The 24,881-nt window shown below is 39.5% G+C and overlaps 2 protein-coding genes across 5 annotated transcripts in view; both read right to left on the bottom strand.

Annotated features, from left to right (window-relative positions):
• The window catches only part of LOC133978880 (probable E3 ubiquitin-protein ligase HECTD4), a 44,083-nt gene extending 32,529 nt beyond the window's left edge, over positions 1–11,554 (bottom strand). For all 3 annotated transcript variants that reach the window (XM_062417221.1, XM_062417222.1, XM_062417223.1), the window contains exons 1-10: positions 11,011–11,554; positions 5,901–6,454; positions 4,130–4,219; positions 3,917–4,044; positions 2,981–3,089; positions 1,997–2,135; positions 1,073–1,243; positions 773–965; positions 489–650; positions 5–118 (exon numbers count right to left, since the gene is read on the bottom strand). In XM_062417221.1, coding sequence (XP_062273205.1) covers positions 5–118; positions 489–650; positions 773–965; positions 1,073–1,243; positions 1,997–2,135; positions 2,981–3,089; positions 3,917–4,044; positions 4,130–4,219; positions 5,901–6,454; positions 11,011–11,157 — 1,807 coding nt within the window. In that variant the 5' untranslated portion in view covers positions 11,158–11,554. The remainder of the gene's footprint in view (positions 1–4; positions 119–488; positions 651–772; positions 966–1,072; positions 1,244–1,996; positions 2,136–2,980; positions 3,090–3,916; positions 4,045–4,129; positions 4,220–5,900; positions 6,455–11,010) is intronic.
• Positions 11,555–17,728: 6,174 nt separating this feature from the next.
• On the bottom strand, positions 17,729–20,602 carry LOC133978976 (procathepsin L-like). Of its 2 annotated transcripts, none has more exons than XM_062417363.1 (8): positions 20,547–20,602; positions 20,167–20,267; positions 19,740–19,882; positions 19,376–19,573; positions 19,100–19,291; positions 18,573–18,738; positions 18,368–18,473; positions 17,729–18,098 (listed from the first exon to the last, which is right to left on the bottom strand). In XM_062417363.1, the coding sequence occupies exons 2-8, from the start codon at positions 20,264–20,266 to the stop codon at positions 17,999–18,001; spliced, it is 1,005 nt and encodes a 334-aa protein (XP_062273347.1). In that variant the 5' UTR covers position 20,267; positions 20,547–20,602; the 3' UTR covers positions 17,729–17,998. The 2 variants fall into 2 exon arrangements, with proteins under 2 accessions (XP_062273347.1, XP_062273346.1); XM_062417362.1 differs by having other exon boundaries at positions 20,167–20,271; positions 20,547–20,585.
• Between the last annotated feature and the right edge of the window lie 4,279 nt (positions 20,603–24,881).

The following is a 24,881-nucleotide window of genomic DNA, read 5'->3' as shown; positions in this document are numbered from 1 at the left end:
TCACCTAGTCCAGCCACCTGGGCTCCCCGGCCTAGAGAACTGCCAGGAGCATCAATGAGGTCTGCACGGCTGCTGAACTGACCGTCAGCCAGGTTAAAGACCAGACTGGAGGCTAAAACTGGACAAAAATGAAAGATAAAGTTACTGAACACCGACAATATAAAACACAATAGAAAACACTGTGGTTACTTCAGTTTACACCACCAAATTCTTAATTCATTAGTTATGAAATTTACAGTATTGTACCAGTGCCACTAAAATGTCTTCGCTACATTTAACTATGTAATGCACTGACTGGATAGCTATAACTGTATACCATGATTCCTCACTTAAACTTAAACCACAAAAAAGATTGTAATCAAAACATTTGATATCGCTTACCAGCTAAACTTAACATGTAAACTCAAGTTTTTGCACAAACTCTTTGAAGGAAAAAATGTCACCAAAAAAACTATAAGAAAGTGACAGCAGTGTCTGTGTGTACTTACTTTTGAGTGAGGACAGGCTGCTGGTACCTCCAAACAGGGAACGTGTGGCAGAGCTCCCAGAGACACCAGGAGGTGAGACCAGCATCACTAGATAGGTTCCACACACATACATTGGGGTCTTTCTCAGAGTCTTTAGAGGGAGTCCACAGCTAGTGTTGACAGCTATGACAAAGCAAAAGAGAAATGTGAGGTAAGAAAAGATTTCATAACCACAGGAATCACATTAATTGTACCATACAGCGTACATGATTTCTGGATGACTGTATGTTTTTCTGATGAATTACCCGACTGTTCTTCTTTGACAGTGTTGGTGATGGCAGAGCCTGTGAGAGCAGCCAATGTGGCAGAGTGGGAGGCCCGGAAGCGTGACATTCGACTCAAGAGAAGTTCATTTAAGCACTTGGAAGACTCGCCTTCCTTGCGAGTAAGAATAACCCTCTCCTGCAAGATGTCTGCAACGCACAACCCTGTCTGTGTCTGCAACATGGACAGGGGGGAGAGAAAACATCAATATGGAAATACAAAAATGAACAAGTTGAATATGTATAAATCTACTGTATATTTTCAGGGCATGCACTACTCACCGACAGGTGAAAGACATCCATGAAAACAGAATGGCCTTTCTGAGTCTTCTCATTGAGACTGGCTGGGGACCAGACCCAATACAGGTAGGTTCCATCTGAGCATAGGTGCAGCGTGGTCATGCTGCTGCCCACTGGAAAGTGATGGGCTGGCATGGGCACAATCTGGCACACCTGAAAATGGTCAAGCAAACATTAGCTTGGGCTATGGCTACACTTTAATTTTAAAATAATTTTTAAGAGCTGGATTTAATGAGACCACATCTCTGAATTGTCACAATTAGTCTGAACACTGCTTTTATATACATTCATTAATATACTGTTTTGTCGTTTTCCACTATAGAGACTTTTTTGCGTTTCCATTAGGGATAGTACCTGGTACCTGGTACTTTTTTAGTACCTGCTCTGCCGAGGTTCCAAGCGAGCCGAGCCGATACTAAATGTGACGTCAACAGACTGCCGGCCACTGATTGGTCAGAAGAATTGTCACTGGAAGAGTCATGAGCCGTCCCCACACAAGAATCAAACCCAGCATTTTTAAATACAGGCAACAGCGTTACAGCTATACGGCTCAATTTTCTTGTTTTGTGTGTGACAAAAAGCAACATACAGCAGCAAGTACACCACTGCATCAATGTCCTCCATTGTTTATGTGTTTGTGTCGTGTATAAAACGAAATCACGGCAGTTTTGCGCAGCCGTGCTATGACGACCCCGCCCACGTTGAGTAGGTACTATTTTAATGGAAAAGGTCTGTCCTGGAACCGAGTCGAGTTGAGCCGAGTAGTGCTAGAACTGTATAGTGGAAAAGCGCTATATGTATGTCCTTACTATTCTCAATTGTGCATTTTGAAAAAGAAACAAGACAGAGCATGCAAAAAATAGTAAATACTGATTTAACATCTAATACAAAATAATAAAACGGTACCTGGAGGGTGAAGGGGTCAATGACCTGGCACAGCTGATGAGGCTTGGCATCAAAGGAGGAGGGACGATGGAGGAGGCGACCACTGCTGAACACCACCCACCCAGGCTCCAACTCTTCATTTCGACAGTACACAAAACCCCTGCACAAAAACAAACACACTGCATTCATCTCTGTATTTTATACAAATTGAATACTCCATTTTCCTATTTAAAATAAAGACATTTTTGTCAGGGACCCAACTGATACACTTGACAGTAAAATAAGCTAAATGAGTTGAGTAGCAACAACAAATCACATCACATTACATGTATACATTATCTACCAATTGACTGTGTTAACATTCTCTGCAGTCAATAAATTCCCACTTCTTTCCACAGAATTAAGCATCCTGTTTGCCCCATTCAGTGCTGACTGTGACAACTATATATCCTCCAAGAAAAGCTTTGGCGTGCCAGTTCAGAGCAATTAGGGGTCTATAAATCTAGTTGTTTGTAGGCCAATGCTAAGAATTGTGCAAGTTGCTGTAGGTCATTTAATTTTGGTTCCTAGAGATACTTCTAGCATACAATTAGCAAACTCACAGGCCTAAAACTGGCACATAAATCTTTTCTGCAAGCAATTCTACAAGTGAAAGACATGAACTATGGGCCCTCTGGATCCAAAAAACACATTGAAAAAGGAGGCTGTCCTTGTCTTGCAAATTGGGTTATTTGCTTACACAGTATGGAATTAAGATGCAGAGCACACAACGCCCTTTTTCAAAATCAACTGAGTCAATCAAAGACAGCTAAGGAGGAATTGACTGTGTGTGGCAGATATCAGTTTAAGACAGTCCAGGAAATAATGTAACCCAACTGTTTCTTTGGGATGAGTGAGTGATGAGGAGTATTTTTAGTGTTTCACTTTCTCTTTCTGTCTTCCTCTTTCGCTATTTTCTGAATGCTGCGGATAAAGACAGGCAGACGGGAAGGAGTGTCATATTACCTCAGTGTTCCATGTAAGCCAGAGCCCAGCTTGCTGAGTCCTCTCCCAGAGGAGTTAGTGGTATACAGATAGAGTCCGTCTGTGGCAAGACAGCGCCCCAGGTCAGTGTCTGCGAGACATGGGGACAAAAAGGATTCAATAGGAGGGTAATGACAGACATGAGATAGACAGTTGGGATGAAAAGTAGTGGGAGGTATCAACAGAGGAGTGGCAAAACCAGGCGAGAGCATAAGGATGTAAGCAAGACAGAGGCATCTGTTAACTTAGCTTGTCTTTTCAAATTTGAGGATTTTGTTGCTTGTAGTGATCTAAGAAAACAGACTTGGGTCTGATCTAGTGTCAGGTTAGCTTTAAATGTAAAATTTGCAAACTTGCTTCATGGCCCTGATCAGCTTCCGTCACTCTACAAGGTCAGCTGATCAATAGCTCTAGAGTGAGTCATCTCCATCTCCTCCTCTGCTTTATCCCCTAAACCTCTCACAGTCACAGCTCCTGTCTCTAGTTTCACCATAAGCCTGAATGTTTTCACTGTATGCATTCATACAGTATACAGAGAGAAGAGGCCAACTAAGCCTTGTACGAGGTAAAGCTCTTTCCTCCCTCCATCCTTGCTGGGATTTCAGACACTTCATGGTAATTACTTAAGACAAAGTGAATTATAAATAATCTAATGGTGAATAAATAAATTAGAAAGGAGGACATTATTATGATATCAATTAAGACAAGTGCCAACCTCTCCACAACCACATCCAGAAAACTGCATATATAGACAAGACAAGATAAATCCACCACCTGCACCTGCTATTAACTACTCTTCACATCTTCTGGTTTTACAAATGTAAAAGTTCAGCACACATCCCAGGGCAAACATGAGAGCCATCACTGAAAGATATCAGTTAATGATTTAAAAAATATATATATTTGAAGGGTTTTTACCTTTATTCTCTGCTCCTCCGGCAGAGTTATCAGGTGTAGGAAGCATGTCCTCAAAACCCCAGGACACACTGTGTTTACCCCCCAAGAGGCAGGATGGAGAGCCTGGGCCTCCTTCCAAGAGTAGAAGTCTAAAGCAGGAGAGATTCGGGGTGCTTACACGTCATGAAAGTCACTAATAATTACCTATCAGGAGAACCAAAGTCATGCCCTTACCTGTACAGGACATCTGAAACAGGGAGCTGGCCCAGATCGGTTTGTTTCTGCAGGAGGTGAACTGTGTGGATGAAGGTCTTCAGAGATCCCCTGGAAAACAGTTTGGCAGGTTAGTGAGAAGGCCTCAGCATGAAACAAATGGGAAAGCTCATTGTTACACATTTCTGAGATGATAAGTGGAATCATGCCAGGCTTGAATTATGGAGGGAATCCCATTCAATTTGCTGGGAATTATTCTGCAATGTTTTTTTAATCTGAACAAAAGGCTATTTTCCATTCAAATGAGATAGATGATTTTACACTGCCACTCTCTGCAGGGTGTAATGAGCATCCTACTTACTCTCGAGCAGTATTCATTTACTGCTTCGCCACATCCAAGACTGAACTATTAACAGAGCACATTGAGGCAATTCTACATTCTACATTCACATCTATTGAAGTGATACTCTGCAATTCTCTCAAGCAAAAAAAAGAAAAATGTTTGTCAGTGCCACTTCAGAAAACCTCCTCAACGGGGAATGAAAAGAAAAAGGAAGGGCGGATAACAACGAGACATTTTTTAAAACAACCATATCACATAGCACCTGTGTGCTATAACCCAGGAGCTGTACACCAGTGTATGTTTGATTCAGTGTTTACATGTTTCCCAAGTGACAGACAACACGGATGAGTCATGTGTCAGTGCCCCCCCTCTCAGCCGTAGTATGTAAACACCTTGTCAACATCTGATATCAAAGCACGTGGCGACACAGTCCTGCACATCGTGAATTTACTCACTGGCCGCATCAAAGGTTGGGGGTGGCGGGTGGGGGTGGGGGAGGGGTAGACCTGATAGCTCTTTAATTAGCTCCCACTGTCTGTGAAAAAGGCACTGGGGCTGGATGGTTCCGCAGAACAAAGAGCTCTCAGCCTCAACAGAGGCCTAACAAAGGGTGGAGAGTTCTGGTTTTGACAAGTCAAGATCAGTTGTCACCAGCAGAAGCCAGAGGTCAGGCTCAAATGCAAAAGAACAAGCTCATTTTACTCTTCTGTGGGCCAGGTGACAAAAACAAAATATATTAATACATGTATGAGTTTACTTTCTTTTTATGTGTACAGGAGGAAAATCCCCATACAGTGCACTGTGCATACAGTAAGGCCTCAGCAGTTGATCCATGCATTTTGCTGGGTGCAGAATTACTTCCCTCCTGCAGGAGCATTGCTTTCCAGCAGTGCTAACAGCTCATGCTAACAGACTATGCGGAGCTCCGGTTGAGAGCACTGATTGGGGGTCAGTACATCAGAGCACCGTGCTGACACTGAGCTGATTGACTTGTTTGTCTCAGAGTGTAAATATCCAATCAAAATTGCTACAGGGGGTGACAAACCCCCTGGATTGAGCATTAAATCAGACATGATCAGTCATGCAGCATGTACACTGAGGAGAGAGAACATGAACTAACTTGTAAAGTTACTAATTAAGAAACTTACTACTGAAGTAAAGTTTTCACGAAAAAGATACACTCTCATACATTTTAACCAATTTTACTGAGCAAATGAGTACTAGTTACTAATAAAGTAACAACAGGCCTGCTCTAGAGTGATTGGCTTTTACTAAATATTGTTGGTTGAATACACTGTCTAAAGGAAGTATTTTTAACTCAAAAGCCAATAGAAGGGTCCTACTAAGAAGTGTGAAGGTGGGACAGTTAAGAGAGTGACTCAGTGACTGACGTGTCTGAAAGTGAGATTTTCCTGTTATGTCATTGTGTCTAATAGGTGTACGGCTCACCTGGCACAGGCGAGCGCCACAAGTGCAGCGGCAGCGTTTTCTCTCTGTCTGGGTGTGTGGAGTATCTGTGTCTGAGTGTGCCCCTGCGTTTGGCCTGACTCCTGGGCGCCATCTTCGAGCCAGGAGCAGAGAAGCCCCTCTAGGCCATTCAGACAGTCGGCAGGCTCTTTACTGAGGCTGAGCGGCTGGCAGTCCCGGAGGCAGGCTAGCAGTACCTCTGCTGTAACACCGCAGAGCGCTGGGTCACTGCGAGTCTGGGACTGCAAAAGAGGGAAGACCAGCAGCAGACCGACACGGGAGGTGAAGGGCGCCTGCTCGGGTTGCTGGAGCAGACCTTGTCTTTTGAGCAAGGCCAAGGTCTCCTCATCAGCCCCTCCAGTCCCCTCTCGCTCCTGCTGCTCCTCCAGGGCCAGCTGCCGCTGCGCCCCCCACAGGCCACGCAGAGCATTGAGTCGATACTCCAGCAGGCGGGCATATGCGTTGCTCTGATTACCACAGACAGCACGCAGACGTTCTGCCAACTCTACCGGGTTCTTTGTCTCAAAAGTTAGGATCTGAAATGAAGGACAATGGTGAACGGTGAGAGAGAAAAAAGAAAAATAGTTTAAAATATAAGGTTTACATCAATAGCAGTCATTATTGTAACAACTGGTCTGCAGCTTTAAGGAAAAAAACCCTAGAGAAGGCGGACGACATCCATGTTTTTTAAATTAATTTCTACAAAAGAAAATGTAAATACAGAGTAATACATTTAACATGAGAATAATTTCATATTTGATCTGCTTATACAGTGAAATTTAAAAAACAAAAACGCTTTTAAACTGGCATTTTTTAACAAAACAATGGGAAACACTGTCAGCAGACTATAAAGAGTTTGTCCACAAGGTGCACTAGGGTGTAGTCTAATACGCCGCCAACATTTTAGTTCAAAACTAAGCTAATTATTTCTATCACGCCGATTATCTATTCGTAGAACTTACACCATCTCTATAGTACAACTATGAATCCTTTCAGCAGCATAAGCCCTCCATCTACACTTCTCTGCACTATGAATTAATGGTCAGATAGCGAGGTACATTTAGGATAGCTTATCAGAAGTGAAACAATGCGCTTCATGTGCACTTAGGCAGCATTTCAGATATTGATTACGCTCTGTGGGCCACGAATCATGGACTAGGAAAAAAATCTATGATAGCGTTTAGCAGGCACAATTTGTATTGATTCTATTTCAGGAATGCTACTAATGTTACAGTTACACTCCTTAACAGGATGCTGGGCCTTCTGCACCTTGCTCTGCAAAACACTGCTGCAAGTGGATAAAAATAGTCAGCATCAAAACACCTACGAAAACAGTGCTGAATGACCCAGTCAGTCGTACAGCTGGACAGAAATGTAGAGAGAATCCGAATAACCAAAACTAAGAGGACAGACCCAGACCTGACAGCAAATGATGCAAGGACGTCTTTTTTTTTTATGTGTTGCTTTGAGTGTCTACCATAATACCAGGTAGACACTAACAAACAACAAAGCTACCTGTTCTATTTCAGCTTTGCTCTTTATCAAAATTTCTCAACATAATATTGAACACTACTCTGTTTTGTACAGGATCTTATATATCTTTACATGTGCCTCCCCATATCTAAAAAGCTTTAATTAAAATGTCTCACCCACAGTCATGTTACCATTTTTGCTCAGGTTAAATTATCCCAGGGATGATGCAACCACACTTTGTATTCAATACTGTAGGCCCTCAATGTAACAGCATGAAGTAGCCCTCAATTCATGCAGGCCGCCACACTAAACAGCACATTTAGCGACATCCTGTGCACTTTCTTAAGTCAAAAGTACAGCTGTCAGTAATTGTGCCTTCACTGTCACTTCCACTATGTTTCTACTTGTTGTAGAGTAGAGGAAGCATGATGTCAGAAGATGTGTTGTCCACTGAGTACCTGGTTTTGAGTTTAATCAAAATGACAAAACAAAGGGTGAGTGGTCAAATTCAAACCCACTTATTCACATTCATTAATTAACCATTAGTCATCTCTCAGAGCTGCTGGTAAAACAGATGCACTTATATCAACCGAAGTAAACAGCATGTGGTTGATTGCTGCTGGTAAAAATTCAAGTTAGTATATAGTTATAACAGATTGCTGATCATGGTATTGATACTAATACTAAATGTAATGTGGTAATTAATTGCAGACAAACAAATAGCAAACTGATCATTTATAGCATCAGTATATACCACAAAAGAGGCAAATCAAGCCACTGAATTAGTACAGCTGAATGCATGCTGTGCATTGTAAAAATGAAGCAGGTAGTGTCTGTTGATGAGCACAAAAGCCTCAGACTGATCTCAGCATAGTGCCTGTGTGAAAACATTCAGCCGAATTGTTGAATGAATTGTTGAACATGCCACTTGCCCATCATGTAGCTGTGAACTTAACCACATTTTAAAATGAATCCACTGATTTTATACTAAACATCACACGAGCAGCACTGTAAGTCATAGATTAAATATATATATTTTGTGGTTTCCTTGGCTTGTTAAATGTTGACCAAACAAAAACTCTTTCAAAATGATTCTTTTGAAAATACATTTGTGCGTCTGAGCTAGAAATGTGAAAGCTTTGCCTGTTGTTAAAACTGTCATCAAGTAGAAACCTTGAAATGTGAATGGTTTATCACTGATGTGAATCCCTCCATGAGTGGTGTTACATGAAGTACATGAGACTCAGTTCACACTGGGCTTAGGATCAAGTTGTTGGTGCTAATCTTAAGGACGCATGCAGCAATGGCAGCAGTTAGATAACGATACAAACCACACAATGGATAACAAATGGTATCATTCATCAAGTGGTTTGCCATCTCTGTCAGTCACTGCCTCATGTGCATCATTGTACAGCGACCACCAATCAGACATTTGTCTACTGGCACGTGAATATGTGGTGTAGTACTGCAGCAATTGTCCTCTAAAGGCTGCTGGATACTACCAGCTCCAGCTTTATTACAAGGTAGAGTACCGAAATATCGAGGTTGCAAATATACATTTTTACCTCGAAGTTTCTATCGGCATCACTATAAATTCTCTGTAATCTAACAACAGAGACAGGTCCGGCTCAAAGATTGTGCCTTCAAAATAAAAGACTACTCTAGCATTATCACATTTACTACAGTTTGTTTAAACACTTAAAACATTAAAATGACCTCTGCTTTGCGCAAGAGTGAACTAAGGAGTTTAGTTTTTTGATATAACTGTGCTGTCTGTTGAAAAAGTAGAACCCACCCCTCCCGACCAACTATTTATTCAACGTTTTTTAATTTATTTTTTATAAATTTTTATTCTTGTATAAATCGATTCCTTTACAAGTCACTTTTAATCTATGTGCAATATTTGTTATTAGGTTTTAGTGCAATATCTGATGGATAATCCAGAAACCACAGTAATGTGTAGGCTGTTGATGTTCCTGTATGTCACTTATGTCGTACGTAAATTTAATGTGATTGTAGCCACTATACACTGTTGTCTAAGACAAATTTCCTCCTTGTGGACAATAAAGTTTATTCTGATTCTGATTCTGAAGAACAGTTTATAACGATTCAAATTCAACCGTTATCGGACACAACATGTCTTTATTGTATTACGAGCACAGTGGCACAGATTATTATTTTGTTTTCTGTCAAGTGTGCTACTAGAGAAAAACTGCAGTTCCACTATTAAAATACCACAACAGCTACTCTATGACAGTTTTACTTAAACATGTGAGGATTCCTGGGTGCATTTATTTGTGTAACCAAGTAAGATTAAATGTTTCCTGTTTGGTGTAATTTGACGAGTTTTCTGCATAGAAAAGCTGCAGTGACACTGTCAATACAGCTGAAGATGTGCAACTTGACACCTGAGGTATGGGGGCTATATGCGGTGTGTGCCCCATTTATACCCCGCTTGGTTAAAGTCCCCCTTTTTCTTTTTCTTTTTGTTCCTACAGTTGGATGTTTGAGCTTCACTGTACAGAATGAATGTGTCTCTGAGTTTAAGGGGTGGGTTTGCAAACATGATGTGTGACATCACAAATGATTTGGAGCCAATCATGGTTCAATAAGAAAATTTACAAAATTGCGTTGTGGAAACTTGAAGCCTCCAGTACACAAACACTGAGAACAGGCTTTCTTGTGTCAAACTATTAAAACTTTTGAAATGAGAAATATAAACATATTCATACATTCTGGATGATGTTCATTTCCTTAAGATAAACTATGATTAAACATATTCGTCTTTTTCTGAACTTAACCAACTGTTCTACCTGTTCTATTATTTGCCTTTACCCACTTAATTATTATTCACATTACTGATGATTATTCAGCAAAAATCTTGTCTAAATATTTTGTGAAATCACCAATAGCCATCACTACAATACTGTCACAATATCAATATTAAGGTATTTGATCAAACATTTTGTGATATTTGATTTTGTCCATCTCATCCAGCATTAAGACTAATACTAAACTGAAAGATAGCTGACAAAATTAACACATGGGGGGGAAACAACATTAATTTAAGGATATAAATCAGTTAATTGGACTTTTGTTGTTGATAAAGCAGGCCAGATTAGAGTATCTTTATTACAACATGTCTGGGAGAGATCTTTGTCTTATCTTTAATTTTTACACATTACATAATAGTGTAATAAGTGCTATAAGGATAAACACTTGTGAATAAATTGTCCATTAAAGTCTACATATAACACATTTCTGCCAAGCTAAGATTGAAGTCATCTGAGCACTTCTATTTTGGAGAGACAGCAGGAACTATGCTTTCATGTGTGTGTGGAGCTCTACAGGGAATCAATAACAAGCAGGGCAGGGAAACTTGCAAACGTTAGCGTTATGTATCGCTATCACTGACGGTGTGCTGCAGCTAAGAGTCAAAACACATTTTCGAACCGAAACAAAAACAAAAAGACACCCTGATCGTAACTGTGTGTGTGTGTGTGTGTGTGTGTGTGTGTGTGTGTGTGTGTGTGTGTGTGTGTGTGTGTGTGTGTGTGTGTGTGTGTGTTCAGCATATATACATACATATATCACCCTTTGTGTTTGAGGTTTCACCTACCTCTTGCTCGGTGTCCCCCTGCTCCGATACTCCAATTTCACTGGGCAGCTCGGCCAGATCTGTGACCCGAATGAGTCCGTCGTGGAGGAAAATGGTCTCCTCCTTTACCGAGAGCCACTGGGAGGAATCCACAGCCCCGGAGCCCATCGCTCTCTCCTCCGGCAGTGATGCCAAAGGGGTCGAACATTAAAAATTCAGTGACAAGAATGACAGAAACGCCCTAGCTAGGCTGCACGGCGAGCTACAATAGCATCACTACAGTTACTGACACCATGTTATCTGTCCGCGGTGTTTGACCGGGCAGGCTGCACTGCAGCGGGGCGAGCTGACGGCCAGTAGCCCGGGCAGTGAGCAGGCAGTAACGGCAGGTCGTTGAGCTAACAGTAACGTTAGCGGCTAACTTACCGTACGGTGTCGTTATCACCGTTACCGAGCAGAGTGGGCGTGACACTCCTACTAAAATATAATAACAACGACACCTTTTTAAACGACCGTGTTGTCAGGACAAAGACTGCATCTGTCGTGAGCTCCTCTCGCTGTTAAAATGTGACGGCAGGCGGCTTCGCTAACGGCTCAGCCCGCTGTGTCAGTGGCCGGAGAAGATAATGAGCGTCCCAGCTGTCAGAGCGACGCCATGTTTCCAAGGCCAACAGCAGCTCCCAGCATGCACCGCGGGGCCAGACAGAAAAAAACGCTGTCAAAAACATTCTCCGTACATGAGTTCATCCTGCTGCCTAGCAACGATTAGTACTTTAGTCGATTAGTTGTAAGCGACTAAAACTATTTTGATAGTCGATTAATCGTTTTAAGTCATATTTTGTAAAGAAAGACAAAAAGTCAGCTCCTGAAAATTTCAGGAAGTAGTGAGTATTATATTATATTATATTATATTATATTATATTATATTATATTATATTATTTTATATTATATTATCAACTAGGGGCATGTTGAAGTCACTGTGATTAAGAGTGCCTTACTTATTACTTATTATACTTTATTTTATTCTAAGTGCATTCTTTCTTAAAAAATAGTCCATAAGGACGAAAATAAATTACTACTAATGTTTGCAGTAGTTATACAATGCACTAAAATTAAATTCTGCGCATGTGAACCATCCAAAAAACAAACAAATTAAAAAAACAAAAGGCCCTGGCTCTGGGTGCTCTGGGCTTAGCCCCACATCTTGTCAGTTCCTGGATCCACCCCTGGTGACAACAGTTACCTCTGACAAGTAACATTAGTATTTCTGTTGAGAAAAGGCCCAGGTCCAGATGATAGTTTCAGAGTTGATATGAACCTTTGTCGTAATGCGTATACTTTCAATTATTTTTTATTTCAGAGGTATCAAGTTAGCAGAGAACAGAAGAAAAAAAATTGATGAATGAGTTATTCTCAATACATGATAAATACATAAAAGAATTAAGACTCACAACACAGCAAGTCATAGCAGAAGTAACTGCTATATGGACAAAAGGTACATCTATCATCTCTATTGGTTGTGACAAAGCTGACAGAATTGATATATTTCTCAGAAATGAAGCAGAGATTATAAAAAGTGGAGAAATTATTCCTGGGAGAATTTTATTAGTTGATTTTTTATGCTAATATAAAGTGAGAATTATAAATGTGTATACACCTCTCAATAAGGCAATAAAAGTTAAGATATTCAGGAAACTGCATGAATTATTAATTGTAGGATATCATACAGTCTTATGTGGAGATACAGATGCCAATGATCGAATCCCCTTACAGCCTCACAGAGTTCAAAACATGAGTGAATGCTGTGGTGTTAAAGATTTTTACAGGACATTACATCCTACCATTTAGGCTACTCATTTTGACAAAAATATACAAACAAGGATTGACCACATATATGTCACAGAGGGTATTTGAGCCCCACTGAAAATGCAGCTCTCTATTTACTTCCATATTCACTTCCCACTATTCAAATTCAGTTCTGAGAAACATAACAGGTCATTGAGGTTGTACAATTTAAAACAGTCCTGGAGTCCTGCAGTTTTGCTACAGTTAACACTACACTACAATGTAAATATGAATATGATTGCACTCTGCTGTGTCATCCTTGACATACACTTGAGTATGTAGTTCAACAGTAATAGTTTCTGAATTTGTAAATAACAAACAACTGATGTTGCTGATATCTTGTTAACTCTCATGGCATAGAAAAGTAAAACAATATTCAAGGGTTTCAATGCTTATATATATATTTCAAACACACACACTGCCATTTGCACTTTCAAAGAGATGCAGAAAATGCTGTATGAAATGTAAAGCTTGTATAGTTCATTGTTGCTGCACACTGCAGATTAGTCTATAATCATGTGAGCTGTGCCATAATATCAGCTTCTCTTTCCAGCCTTAGGCACCGCTTATAAAGAAAAACAGGAATCCCTCTTTTTCTCATGATGCCTGAATTCTGCACTCCAGCAGTGTCTTTTTCTTCTACTTTCTTAAGTGCTTCAAGTAGGTCAGAGGCTTTAGTGAAGCCTCCAGAGCAGCTGGAAAATTTAAACAAAATTCATTAACAGAAACCAACTTAATAATCTGAGACTGGCACCGTCACCACAAAAAGTTGTCTTAGAATAACATGAATAAGCTTATCAGAGCTTCAAACCTTTTTCTGCTCTGGCATTTTTTTCTTCTTTGGCAGTTTAATGCAGTATTGAGAGACAAAATCCATCAGGAGAGAGTGGAGACAACACGGTTGCTTAAAGCTTTCAATCTGAGCAGCCAAGCTGTAACATTGACAAACAAACAAGCAGGAGTCATTTACAACCTCACATGTAGAAATAAAAGTGGGAAATAAAGCAAGAAAAATCTAGAATAAGAAGTGGTGTGTGACTCAGAGAGACACAGACAAAGAAACGGAAAGATATTATAGCATAGATGGGACTGAATAGTCTTACAATACATTTGCTGCTCCAGACTGTAGTAGGAGTCTCAATCTTTTGTGAAATGTAAATATAACTATATTTTAAACCATAGAACCGTAGCCTGCTATCACTCCCCAAATGATGGCAGACATAGTGTAGGTTGCACAGTATCAAGGCCCTGGAAGTGGTAAACCTAAATGGAATGCACCCGTCTTTAACATAGTTAGTGCCACCTGCAGTGTTCCTGCTACGACATGTCTGAATATTTGCTGTCTTCTAGGTGCAACCATTCAATAACCAAATCTAAGTGATTAAAGGAAAATTCTGTTATTTTATAACCTTGGTCCTGTTGTAGCAAACATACCTACAATACAGTTTACTCTACCATTGCACTCTCCATTGTTGTAAAGAATGTGGACACTCTGCTGGAAACAGCTTTTTAATTATTTCAAATGGCAATAAGACCCCCAACACAAAATATCTCTCCTGTGTTTCATTCAATCATTTTATCTACATGACTTATTATTTTCTCAACCTCTGAGCTGCTGTGGTTGCTTAATTTCACTGAAACCTGAAGACTGAAACCTGGAAGTAACTCAGGAATGCATAATACACTAATAATGGATTATTTTGGTAATAGCTTTTAGTTTGGTTGGTTAAAGCCATGTAAGGGTTGGACTACATAAAGCTGTCTCCAGGAGTGAATTTTTTGTTATGCTCAACTACTATAACGAAATACACAAGAAAGCACAAAGCAAGATTTCTTTCAATGTTCTGACACTATGAATGAATACTTTATTACTGTTCTTTAATATATCCATCCCTGTTCTACTGCAGTAGATACAGCAGGGGCCTGTCGGTAAAAGTAGGGTTACTAAATTATATGAAAAACTTTGCTGAATAAAACCCAAAACCGCCTTCAATCTGAAACATGACTGAAGAAAAAGACGAGTTCCAGGTTTTACTTAGCACAGGTATCCATCAATCCTGCTATTGTGGCTGGTCTATATTTTGAAATACAACAAATGTAAATTTTTCTTCTGTAAGATTCTTCATGAAAAATAAAAAAAATTCAGATTTGGCCTGTAAGACTTATATTACTGACTGGTGCAATCACAGTGGTAGGAAGTTTTTGTCTCTGTGTTCTGTAGATCATATTTCTTCTTCAAAGGAGGGATTTTGTATTTACATTTATCCAGATGTTTGAGGCTTTCACACATGAGCTGATTATCTGCAGGACCGAGAGTAAACAAGTTGACTACTGATGCTGTTATACTCTACAGAAGCTTGACACACTTTCTGAACCTTTCAATAAGTTATCATCAGTGGTGTTATTAACATTCTACACCACCTGCAGGGGGCAGAGCTCAAACTACTGAACTATGTATCAGTAGTTTGAGCTCAATGAAAAGGTTAATGCCCTGAGTGACTTTAGTAATCCCAGTGGAATTTTTGTAGGTTCCTATAAGCTGCAGGCCCTTACCATCACATTTCGTCCTTCTAATAGCATTATTTCTTATCAGGCAATATTAATTAATTTAATAAATGTATAGTTTTAATACCAATATTGTACTTTTTTGGTCTATCATCAACTTCAAACTTGCTCACTCACATATAAAATACAGTTATCTAATTGTTGTTTTCTCAAATTCAAATGAATAATGTCATTGGGACAAATTCAAATATTATCAGCTCAAAATATTACAAGCAGGCTGACAGGTGACCCTCACTGATATCACTGAGTGTTTGGTTGATGGTCAGATCCTGACTTCATTTTAACTCACTTAGGCCCTGTTTATACCTGGCATTAAGTGGACAGCTGAGATACACCTGTCTCTATTATGCATCTCGAGTGGTCTCAAACTGACTTCTTGTGTCCAGATTTAGTTGCTGCCTACATCACTTCCATGAGAAGGTCAAATGGCCCCATTCATAGTTATTACGTCAGTCACACAAGTGCCAGATTTGTTGTTGGTATTGACTAAAGAGCTAAGAGCAAAGACAAATGTTTCAAGAACTAATATGTGCGGGCTAACCCAACAGTTCCGATTACTCCAACCACGTACATCCTGCATTGATGATATATTTTTTATTACATCCTGGTTGGGGACATGTCAGGACACATTACTGCGTACACTACAAGACATATGTGGTCAAATGCATCCCAGACCACCTCGGCAAGTGGTTTGAGTGATCAGATCACAATGTGTATTGGAGATCGTTTACACTTGTATTTAGTGCTGTCCACTTGTGTCTGGATCACCCAAGATGCATGCTAATGCCAGTTAAAAACAGGGTCTCATACTGAAATGAGGCATTGATGTTTTTTGTCACCTCACTGATTATAAACTAATTAACAATTTAAGGACTCTTGGTATCATTATAATTACCTGCAATTTATACTGCACTGCAAAAGGCCCCAGCAGAAGTGAAGGGGTTATGCATTATGTAAGGCAGTATTTCCTCTCTGCATGGATGCTTTGGGAAATAGTATCACCCACAGGCTCCTGGTGTGTATTACTCCACAGGAGATGGGAATCCTCCATCCATCTTTATGAAAGGAGGTTGTTTTCTTCAGTTTTGCTGTGACAGATGTTGCAAAAGTAGCTGTAATCCAGAGTCTTTTCTAAGTTGGCTTACTTAGCGTCACTTTGACAGGCAATCTATTTGTACTTGTAGAGGGTCTATAGTTTGTTTTTTTGTTCCTGACATTGTTTACAATGACACTGAAAAATGACACTTCTCACATAGACAAGTCAGTCTCTAAATGCTTTGCTATGGACAATCTCCAAGGTGTGTTGTTAAAACTGGGTGGAAACAATTGAAAAGTTCAAGTGAATAGCTGGCATTTAGAAAAAGACTTTGTTAGAGAGAGATTTCCAATACCTCTCACATGCATCCTGGATCCACAGCAACAGCTTTGCTTTGGAGCTTTCTTGTGTCTTTTGATGATTTTTGCTGCTGCTGTGATGGGTGTTAGTGAGTACTGTTGATGTGCTGGCCTCTGTGTTAGACAGCGGAAACAGAGCTTTTAATCAAGAATGGACACTCTTACCCCAGTTTTTACACAATGTACAATGTATTGTAAACACACAACTAAGGGCAAACAGTGTGCAGTGCAGTGAGCTAAAGCTACTTCAAGTACCCTGGGATTCATGAGGGAGCTATAATTATGTGAGCACACATTTATCAAATTCCTATCACAGTTATGTTGACCTGTGATAATTGTAATTAGCAATATGGTCTTAGCATTAGCTGCATCCTATTTATTTCCATACTTCTGTGACAACAAGCCACAGATAATTATTTTTTTGACTCATATACTTTTGGCTATTTAATTGAACAAAGCAAAGAATAACTTTTTTACACCTGCAGTAAAATTACATAAATCAAGAAAGCGTAAATACATCTACATGACTGATTTGCATTACTACATGCCTTTGAAGCATCCCATGTTCATGTTGCAAACAACTGTAATTGTAACAATTGGAGTCGAGGGACCTAAAAATGAGGTTGAGAGGCTAACTAAAATTTGATGGCTTGCTGAATACATCTAGCCAACATGTAAGAAGTACAAGTAATGGATGTATTGTTCGGTGTTAAACAGTCCTAGGCACAGCACTGCCTCGCTGATATGTAATTCATGAAAATCTCTAATATCTGAAAGCCACAGCATTGTTTATACACTGCAGAACATCAGCAACGATATAATTGTGAATAAAAAAATACAACACAGTTATTAATACATCAATGTTTATTTTTTTTCTCAATGTAAAATGTTTTATTTCGTTATATTTATTTACATCTTCATAAAAAAATTATTCTATTTAAAGTGCACCACAGATACCAACTTCTCAATAACAACAAAAAGACTTTTCTCCCCACAACTCTTGTGAAATTAAAGTGAATTATGTGTCACTGTTCTCCTCCTTTCTCAGAAAAGTCCTGGACCTGCACATCCAGTAAACATGAGCAACAACCAATCAATGATAGGTAAAGGTAAATCTGTGCAAACATCCAAAACTTAAACTTAGTGAAATAGCATTTCCATTGGTCAGATAGACGGAGAATGGAAGAATTTTGAGTTTCTTGTTCAGACCAAGGGGTAGCTGGCTGCAGTAGCAATACCGCACTGGTTGTTTTTGTTCCTGGTCATCATAATGTATCCCTTGGTTCCCCATGATAGACCCCAACTAGAGAAACACACAAATCACCAACAATATTTAACTGTTATATGTAACACAGGATCATAATCATAATACTAGTTAATATGTAGAGGCGTTATGATGTATACGTTGAAAGAAGTCAAATAATGGTGTTTGATTTAAGAAGTTGACAGCATCCTGACTGAGTTTGACTTCACTTGTGCAACTACAAATAAGTTACTGCTAAAGCTTCCTGTGAAAACAATATCATGGTTTCAAATGTGACACCGCTTTCTGTTAAATATGAGCAGCCTTACCTGTTCTTGACAATCCAGTAGTCACGTCCGTTTTCAGTGCCGTAACCTACAGCCAGTACACCATGGTCCAACTCTGAGCTGCTGCAGTCGGGCTCATCATACACTCCTAGAAACACACACAACAATGTTCAGTTAAAAAAATCCAACAAACTCTACATTTTATATATCTGATCTTTTCAATAAAAGGCTAAATAAAACTGCTCACCTGATTCATAGAGCTGGAAGGATGGATTAGAAGCATCAATTGCAACTGACACAGGTCCAACGGTGGCCACAGCCTGTTGCAGGGCATCTTCATCATCGGCTTTCACATCAACGTAGCCTGTGCATTTGGCACCAATAGTGTCAGGGTTGTAACGGCACTGTCCATCCTATTTGAGAGAATATTTACCAAAGTACACATAATGGAAATGGTCATTAAATGTTGAACATTGGGATGTAAATCTATGAAAAAGTGATGGAATGCTTTATATAGATGGACTGTTTGAGGGTTTATGTCTCTGAGTATCCACAAGATGGCAGTATTATATATCTCTCCCATAGGGCACTATCAATCTCACACACTTTGAACACTATCTGAAGGAATTGGCACAATAAGAAAGATCACAACCATCTTTCAGTGTATCTTCACATTGTATCTAACCACTGCTTTTTAACATGATAATGGCAAATGGCTGTTTTAAAGATTATGTCTTACATCCAGATAAAATCAACAAAATCATTTCTGTTTACCTGAGCCTCATAAGGGTAGGACTCTTCTGTGTCTATTCCTCCATTGTGCATGATGTACTTGAAGGCGTTGTCCATCAGGCCTCCACCACAGCCCATGTTGCCAAAGTCACCAGAGCAGTCAACCAACTGCTGCTCGCTGAGAGACACCAGCTTCCCTGTCTGTCTGAAGTGCTGACCCTCCAGTGAGCCAGTCTGGAAAAGGAATAAGTGAATTTGTAAACAGAAAGCATTTCTGTAAAGTTATCTGCATTACCACAGGAGCAGGGTTGTACATACTGTACTGAAGGCCCAGCAAGAGCCGCACTCCTTCTGATCTTTGACATCAGTGACGTATCCTTTGTCCCTCCAGTCAACAGACTTGGGCGGATCTGATCCCTCGGGCAGGCTGAGGAAGGCAGAGCCTTTGCGAGGCAGTGAGGCATTGAAGGAGCCCAGACAGCCCTGGGAAACCAGACGTTTGTACTCTTCGTTTTCCTGTTGAGGAGGAACACTTGTTAGAGTCTTCATCTGAAAATGTCATTCACTTTATCCTCATAAGCTGATTGCAACCAAATGACAAACCGATCTCCTTTCTTCTGTTTTAAGCTAACACACATTTGGGTAATGAATTCATCATTTCTTTTCTTTTTTTTCTTCATACCATGTCAGCAAAGAAGGTCATGCCAAGGCGGTAGGACTTGATGCCCTCATCAGCCATGATGTTGTGCACCAACACCAGTTTGCGGTTGTTGATCCAGATTTGCTTGCGGAGAGCCTCCTCTGATGGAGAATTGTAAGACTTTCCTGCCAATCAGAGCACAATATTAAATTTAAAAAAGGAACATTATCAATGATTAATAATTCATTGTTGAAATAATTTTCGAGCTAAGAGATTCCCCTTTATAGACTGGCATACAGTACAACATTTAGTCAGATAAAAATCCCTTTACTCTGTGTAAATAAGCACACATTATTAGCAAATTGAGGTCTTACAGACAGTATCTACACTGAAGATCAACCAAAACCTACTGTACTTCACAACAGACCTCAATAAAAGATCGGTCTGATAAGAGTTTTTAGTGTCTCACCAAACTTGAGTTTCCAGGCGTGGAACTCCAGGTCCTCCAGAGAGAGGCTGGCACAGCTGGCCACAGCCAGAACAGCAGCAGCAACCAGCATCAGCTTCATCCTGACTGACATACAAACACAAAGAGCACAGAGATTCTGGGTGACTTGCGGGAAACAAACAGGTTCAGTTCAGCTTACTTTTTCTGTGATGACGCTGAATGTCACATGCACTCTACGACTTGTATCATTTCTACGTTGCAGTTTCTTTGAACCTGTTTTTCATCTCTCCCGGAAACTCTTTCTCATCTTTATGACCCTGTTCTTTGCAATAATACACCTGCAATACAGGAAGTGTGTGTGGGATTGTTTGTGTGTGTCTGTCTGCACTGTTGTTGCTTACCTGTGTCTATGTCGATGTGTGCAGTTAAGCTTGAGGTCAACACAGAGGTCTGTAGATAATGTAGGGCTGTGTCAGATAGGAGCTCTTATATAGCTGACTACATTTATGACGTGCAGTATGTCCAGTCAGGTGGCTGTCAGCAGCTCATAAAGAGAAAGAGAGAGAGAGAAAAGAGAGAGAGAGTCAATCATTGAAATAGGGAATGAGTGAGTTATGCATTATAAGAAGTTCATGTGATACTATTCTTTTGGGAAACATATTTTTCAACCTCAGCAAAAAGAACAACATGATCATTACTCAGCAGTTTGTTTCTTGGGAATTACACACACTCATATCAAAGAAACACAGCATGCATGACTTTCTGTGTTAGTGTGATGCCTTCATGTAAAAAACACTTGAGAGTTTGTGTTTGAGTGCTCTCTGATTCCAGTAAAACAGTGATGGGGATTCCTCTTGAAGAACAAAACCAACAAAGACACACAGAGACAATAACATATTCATGTGTTGCATGAAACCTCACTAACTAAACTGTGCCATGGAAAATACATGAGTAGCCGTTGGAGGCATTTTTACTTCTCATAAATGTAGGTGGCACTTAGACTAAAACTCATCTTTCCCCCTTAAAAGGATCTCCCACATTGGACAGGAGTATTTTCTCTTTGATTGAATCAGAAACACAATGAAACGCACAGGAGCATATTGCTGCTACGCCAGAAAAAGAAAAAAGAAAGCATCAGTATAACGTGATAAGTTTCACCTTATAACAATATAAGTATCACATTAAAACGTGACGTTTCAGTATGACATAAACTTATAACGTGATATAAGGTGAAACTTGTCACCGTATAACGTGAATATTATATCATATTTAAATGAGGAAACGGTGTGCGGAGAACTGATAAGAACGTGGCTCATTTACACGATTTGATTATGTTCAACTTCATGCTTGGGTTGAGACATGATGAGATTCTGCTGTTACTGAGCACAGTGGATAATATTTAGATAGGCCTAAGTATGCTTACATTGAGATGGATTTTAAAATACATGGGCTGTATACTCATTCATCCTGCTGTATACAGACGGATGAGTCCGACCCTCTTATGGTAAGGTCATTCATTAACCTGTCATAGGAGGAGCCGCTACAGTCTGCAAGCATGCACACACGCATTAAGCAGCGCACAGGTAGTGGTCTTCTGACACATGTGACATATCTCTCTCCGTACACTTCGTGGTAGGATGAAATGGCCGCAGCATGTTTTAACCACAGATAAAGCCTCAATTCTAACAGCTGAAGGAAAGTAATCAGGTCACCAGCAGCGGACGAATTTCGTGACGCTGAGAAAGTGTATAGTACATCACGGGGAGTCCACCTCGCACCCGAGACCAACTATGACTTTCACGTTAAATACTGATACTTATTTTATACGCTTCCGTAAAGTAACCTTGTTTAATGTTTGAGAAACGTTTGCCTCAGAGTGTTTTGAGTACTTTGTGTGAGATTTTCTATGAAAAGAACACCATGAAATACAGTGAGGCTCCTTATAAACTATATTTGTAACATGTATATTATACACACACACACACACACGCGCGCACTCGCACACGCACACACACACATGCAACCATGCATTCGCTTTGTATTAATTGAACTCCTTGCTGCATTTGATATGATTGTATTATGATTCATGAGTTTCCATAAACCGTTATTCAAGACTTCCTCTCTGTTTCCACGCACGTCCTGTTTTCATCTTGCATGCAAGTTTGTTTGTTCTGAAAGTTTTACCTGTTCGTCATAGTCAAAAACTTTAACCGTCAGACAAATAAGAGCAAATATTATTTTCCAATCATATTTGAATGAATGAATCTGAATGAGCAGAAACCAGAACTTGGAGATGTCAGTGAGGTCAAGAATGAATTTTTATTAATTTGTGTCAGTCATGAAAATGATAGCAACCACAATGTGGATTCTTTTAAACCCTAAGAAGTAAAATAATAGCAAAACTGCTGTCTGACCGTTGATGGCCCAACCCGCCTGCTGTATTCTCTCTATCTATATGTCTGTCTGTCTGTCTGTCTGTCTGTCTGTCTGTCTGTCACAAGGCTTTTGGGTCATGACAGTATTTCAGACCATAAAGATGCTGTGAAGTGAGGAAAAACTCAGAGGTAAGCTAAAAGTTTACAATGTCACTAAACTCTAATTAACTTGTCTTGTGTTTCACAGAGTGTACAGTCTGTAGTGCTTCTACACATGCTTGGGGTCATTTCTTTGAAAACAGTGCAAATAGTTTGTATGCTGAAAACACTTGAATACACAATACATACAATGGAAATCAGTAGACATATACATCCTCTGCTTTGGATATATTACATGTATTGTTTTTAACACACACAAAATATCTGACCAACAGCTCTATGCATTTGCTTTTCTGCTTATTTAAAAAAAAAAAAAAAAAAAAAAAAAAGAATTGTAATGTTTTCAACCCAACAAGTCTGTGCAGCACTTGGACATTTGTGAATACAGATAACTTGCCCTTAGTACAAAAAGGGTTGGCTTGTAGTGTACAAGCAGAGAGAAGCTAATGGTGGGTTTCATTGTGAATTTAAGAATCCATGTGCAAATGTATACTAGTAGTGATGTACCTTCCATACTATAAAGCAATTACAACAGTGAAGTAAGATTAGATAATGAGTCAGCTCAGTAACAAGTAGGAAATCCTTATAAGTTCATAGATCAAGGTTTCTGTCTGCTCATGTGCATGACCTTGAATAAGAGCTTGAAGTAAAGCATGTGAACATGAGTACACACTTACATTTAATTGCACATACAGCATATGAATACTTGAGATACGTGTACTGCTGGGGAGGCTGACAGGTCGTGAGATTCTGCGAAGGCAAAATTGAAACCGACAAACTGCAAAGGGGTGTTGGCGAATTTCCATGTCATGTGAAGTTTTTTTTTTTATTGGTTTTTTTTTGGCATGTCATTGTTTTTTATGTCGTTTTCAGTTTGCATATGACTGTTATATTAGGTTATAGCTCTGGAAATGACACATCATCTATCTGAAATACGTGACAAAGGATACACAGTTATGCAATGTGGCCAAAGTTAAAAATGTTAAATGACACAAGCTTTTGCTGTCAGCAAACAGGCTGATTGAATTCAATAGAGTTTAGTGATGATGGAATGACAATACAGAGTTTATGATTTCAACATGGATTCATGTGAGCAGTAAAGTACATCTTGTTAGGATCAAGAAAAATACAAAAACAAATAGTTTTGAATGTGAACTTGTATCATATGATGATGATGACACCAATCTCTTATGACTCATTATCTTTGAGGTTAAATGTGGGTAAGTCTATGATTTGTCTTACTGTTAATGGTGACTGGTGACAGCGTGTGGACACCACATGCAGAGTTTTTGTTATGTGAGATACTGATAATGCTCACTTCCTCATATTAATGTCTCTCTGTGTACAGTAAAGTGTATGAGGGGAATGAACAAGGGCTTTTCCAAAACTGTCTAAAAAAAAACAACTAACTAAAAAATAGTAATATAAATAATAATAATAAAACAGGCATCTCTGCAGGTTTAAATAACTGATTGTGAAGGAAGAATGGAATGCTCTCGTCCAGAAACAAATAGCGAACAAAATGTTCACTATTGAAATCAAAGGTCTTTCTGGAGGGCTGATTGGAGGGATTTTTTTATTACTCTTGGTTGAATAGTAATATCATATGGTCCCAGATTCATAGATGGGTTTCCATTTATTGGCAGTGATAAAAAGTATATGATACAAGCTTTCCAGAGATAAGAAGAAATACTGACCCAGATTAATTCAGTCTGAGAGGAGGTCTATCCTTACTTTGTCTCATGGAGGTGTCAGAATACCAAGTATTCCGATGTGAATACTTGGAATTCTTACAAAGCGTTGGATACTCACCTTTGGTCACAGTCCAATAAATTCCATTTCAAATTATGCTATTCAGATTTAATTTTTTAATGCGATTATTAAAGTTGAGCAATTCAACTTCAAATAAAAATGATTCAAATTCACTTTTTAGTGACATATTTCTGCCCATAGGCCAATGTTTAAGGTGCATACCATATAACTGCAATGTGTGCTTCCCAGTTGGGGGACTCTTGATGCATGCAACACCCCCCTCTCTCTTCCCTTGACCCCTGTCCCACCACAACCAAGCCCCAAATAAAGGCAGAGTGCCCAAAACATTATGTTTTAAAAAAGACATGTTTCTATGACACTTGTGGTGGCAGTTTTGCTTTACGCCACAATTTAAATAAGATTTGCACTGCTGTGTTATCCTTGGCATAC

The sequence above is a fragment of the Scomber scombrus genome, chromosome 4 (assembly GCF_963691925.1).
Source record: "Scomber scombrus chromosome 4, fScoSco1.1, whole genome shotgun sequence".
Taxonomy (NCBI): Eukaryota; Metazoa; Chordata; class Actinopteri; order Scombriformes; family Scombridae; genus Scomber; species Scomber scombrus.
Note: the sequence above shows the minus strand (reverse complement) of the source record. Positions and strands in the feature narration are given on the sequence as shown.

Excerpts from the sequence above, each read along its gene's own strand:
- LOC133978976 (XM_062417363.1), bottom strand. The coding sequence starts at position 20,266 with ATGAAGCTGATGCTGGTTGCTGCTGCTGTTCTGGCTGTGGCCAGCTGT. Across the intron at positions 19,883-20,166 it reads CGCCTGGAAACTCAAGTTTG|GAAAGTCTTACAATTCTCCA; the intron begins GTGAGACACTAA and ends TCTGATTGGCAG. Across the intron at positions 18,099-18,367 it reads TACTGGATTGTCAAGAACAG|TTGGGGTCTATCATGGGGAA; the intron begins GTAAGGCTGCTC and ends GTGTTTCTCTAG.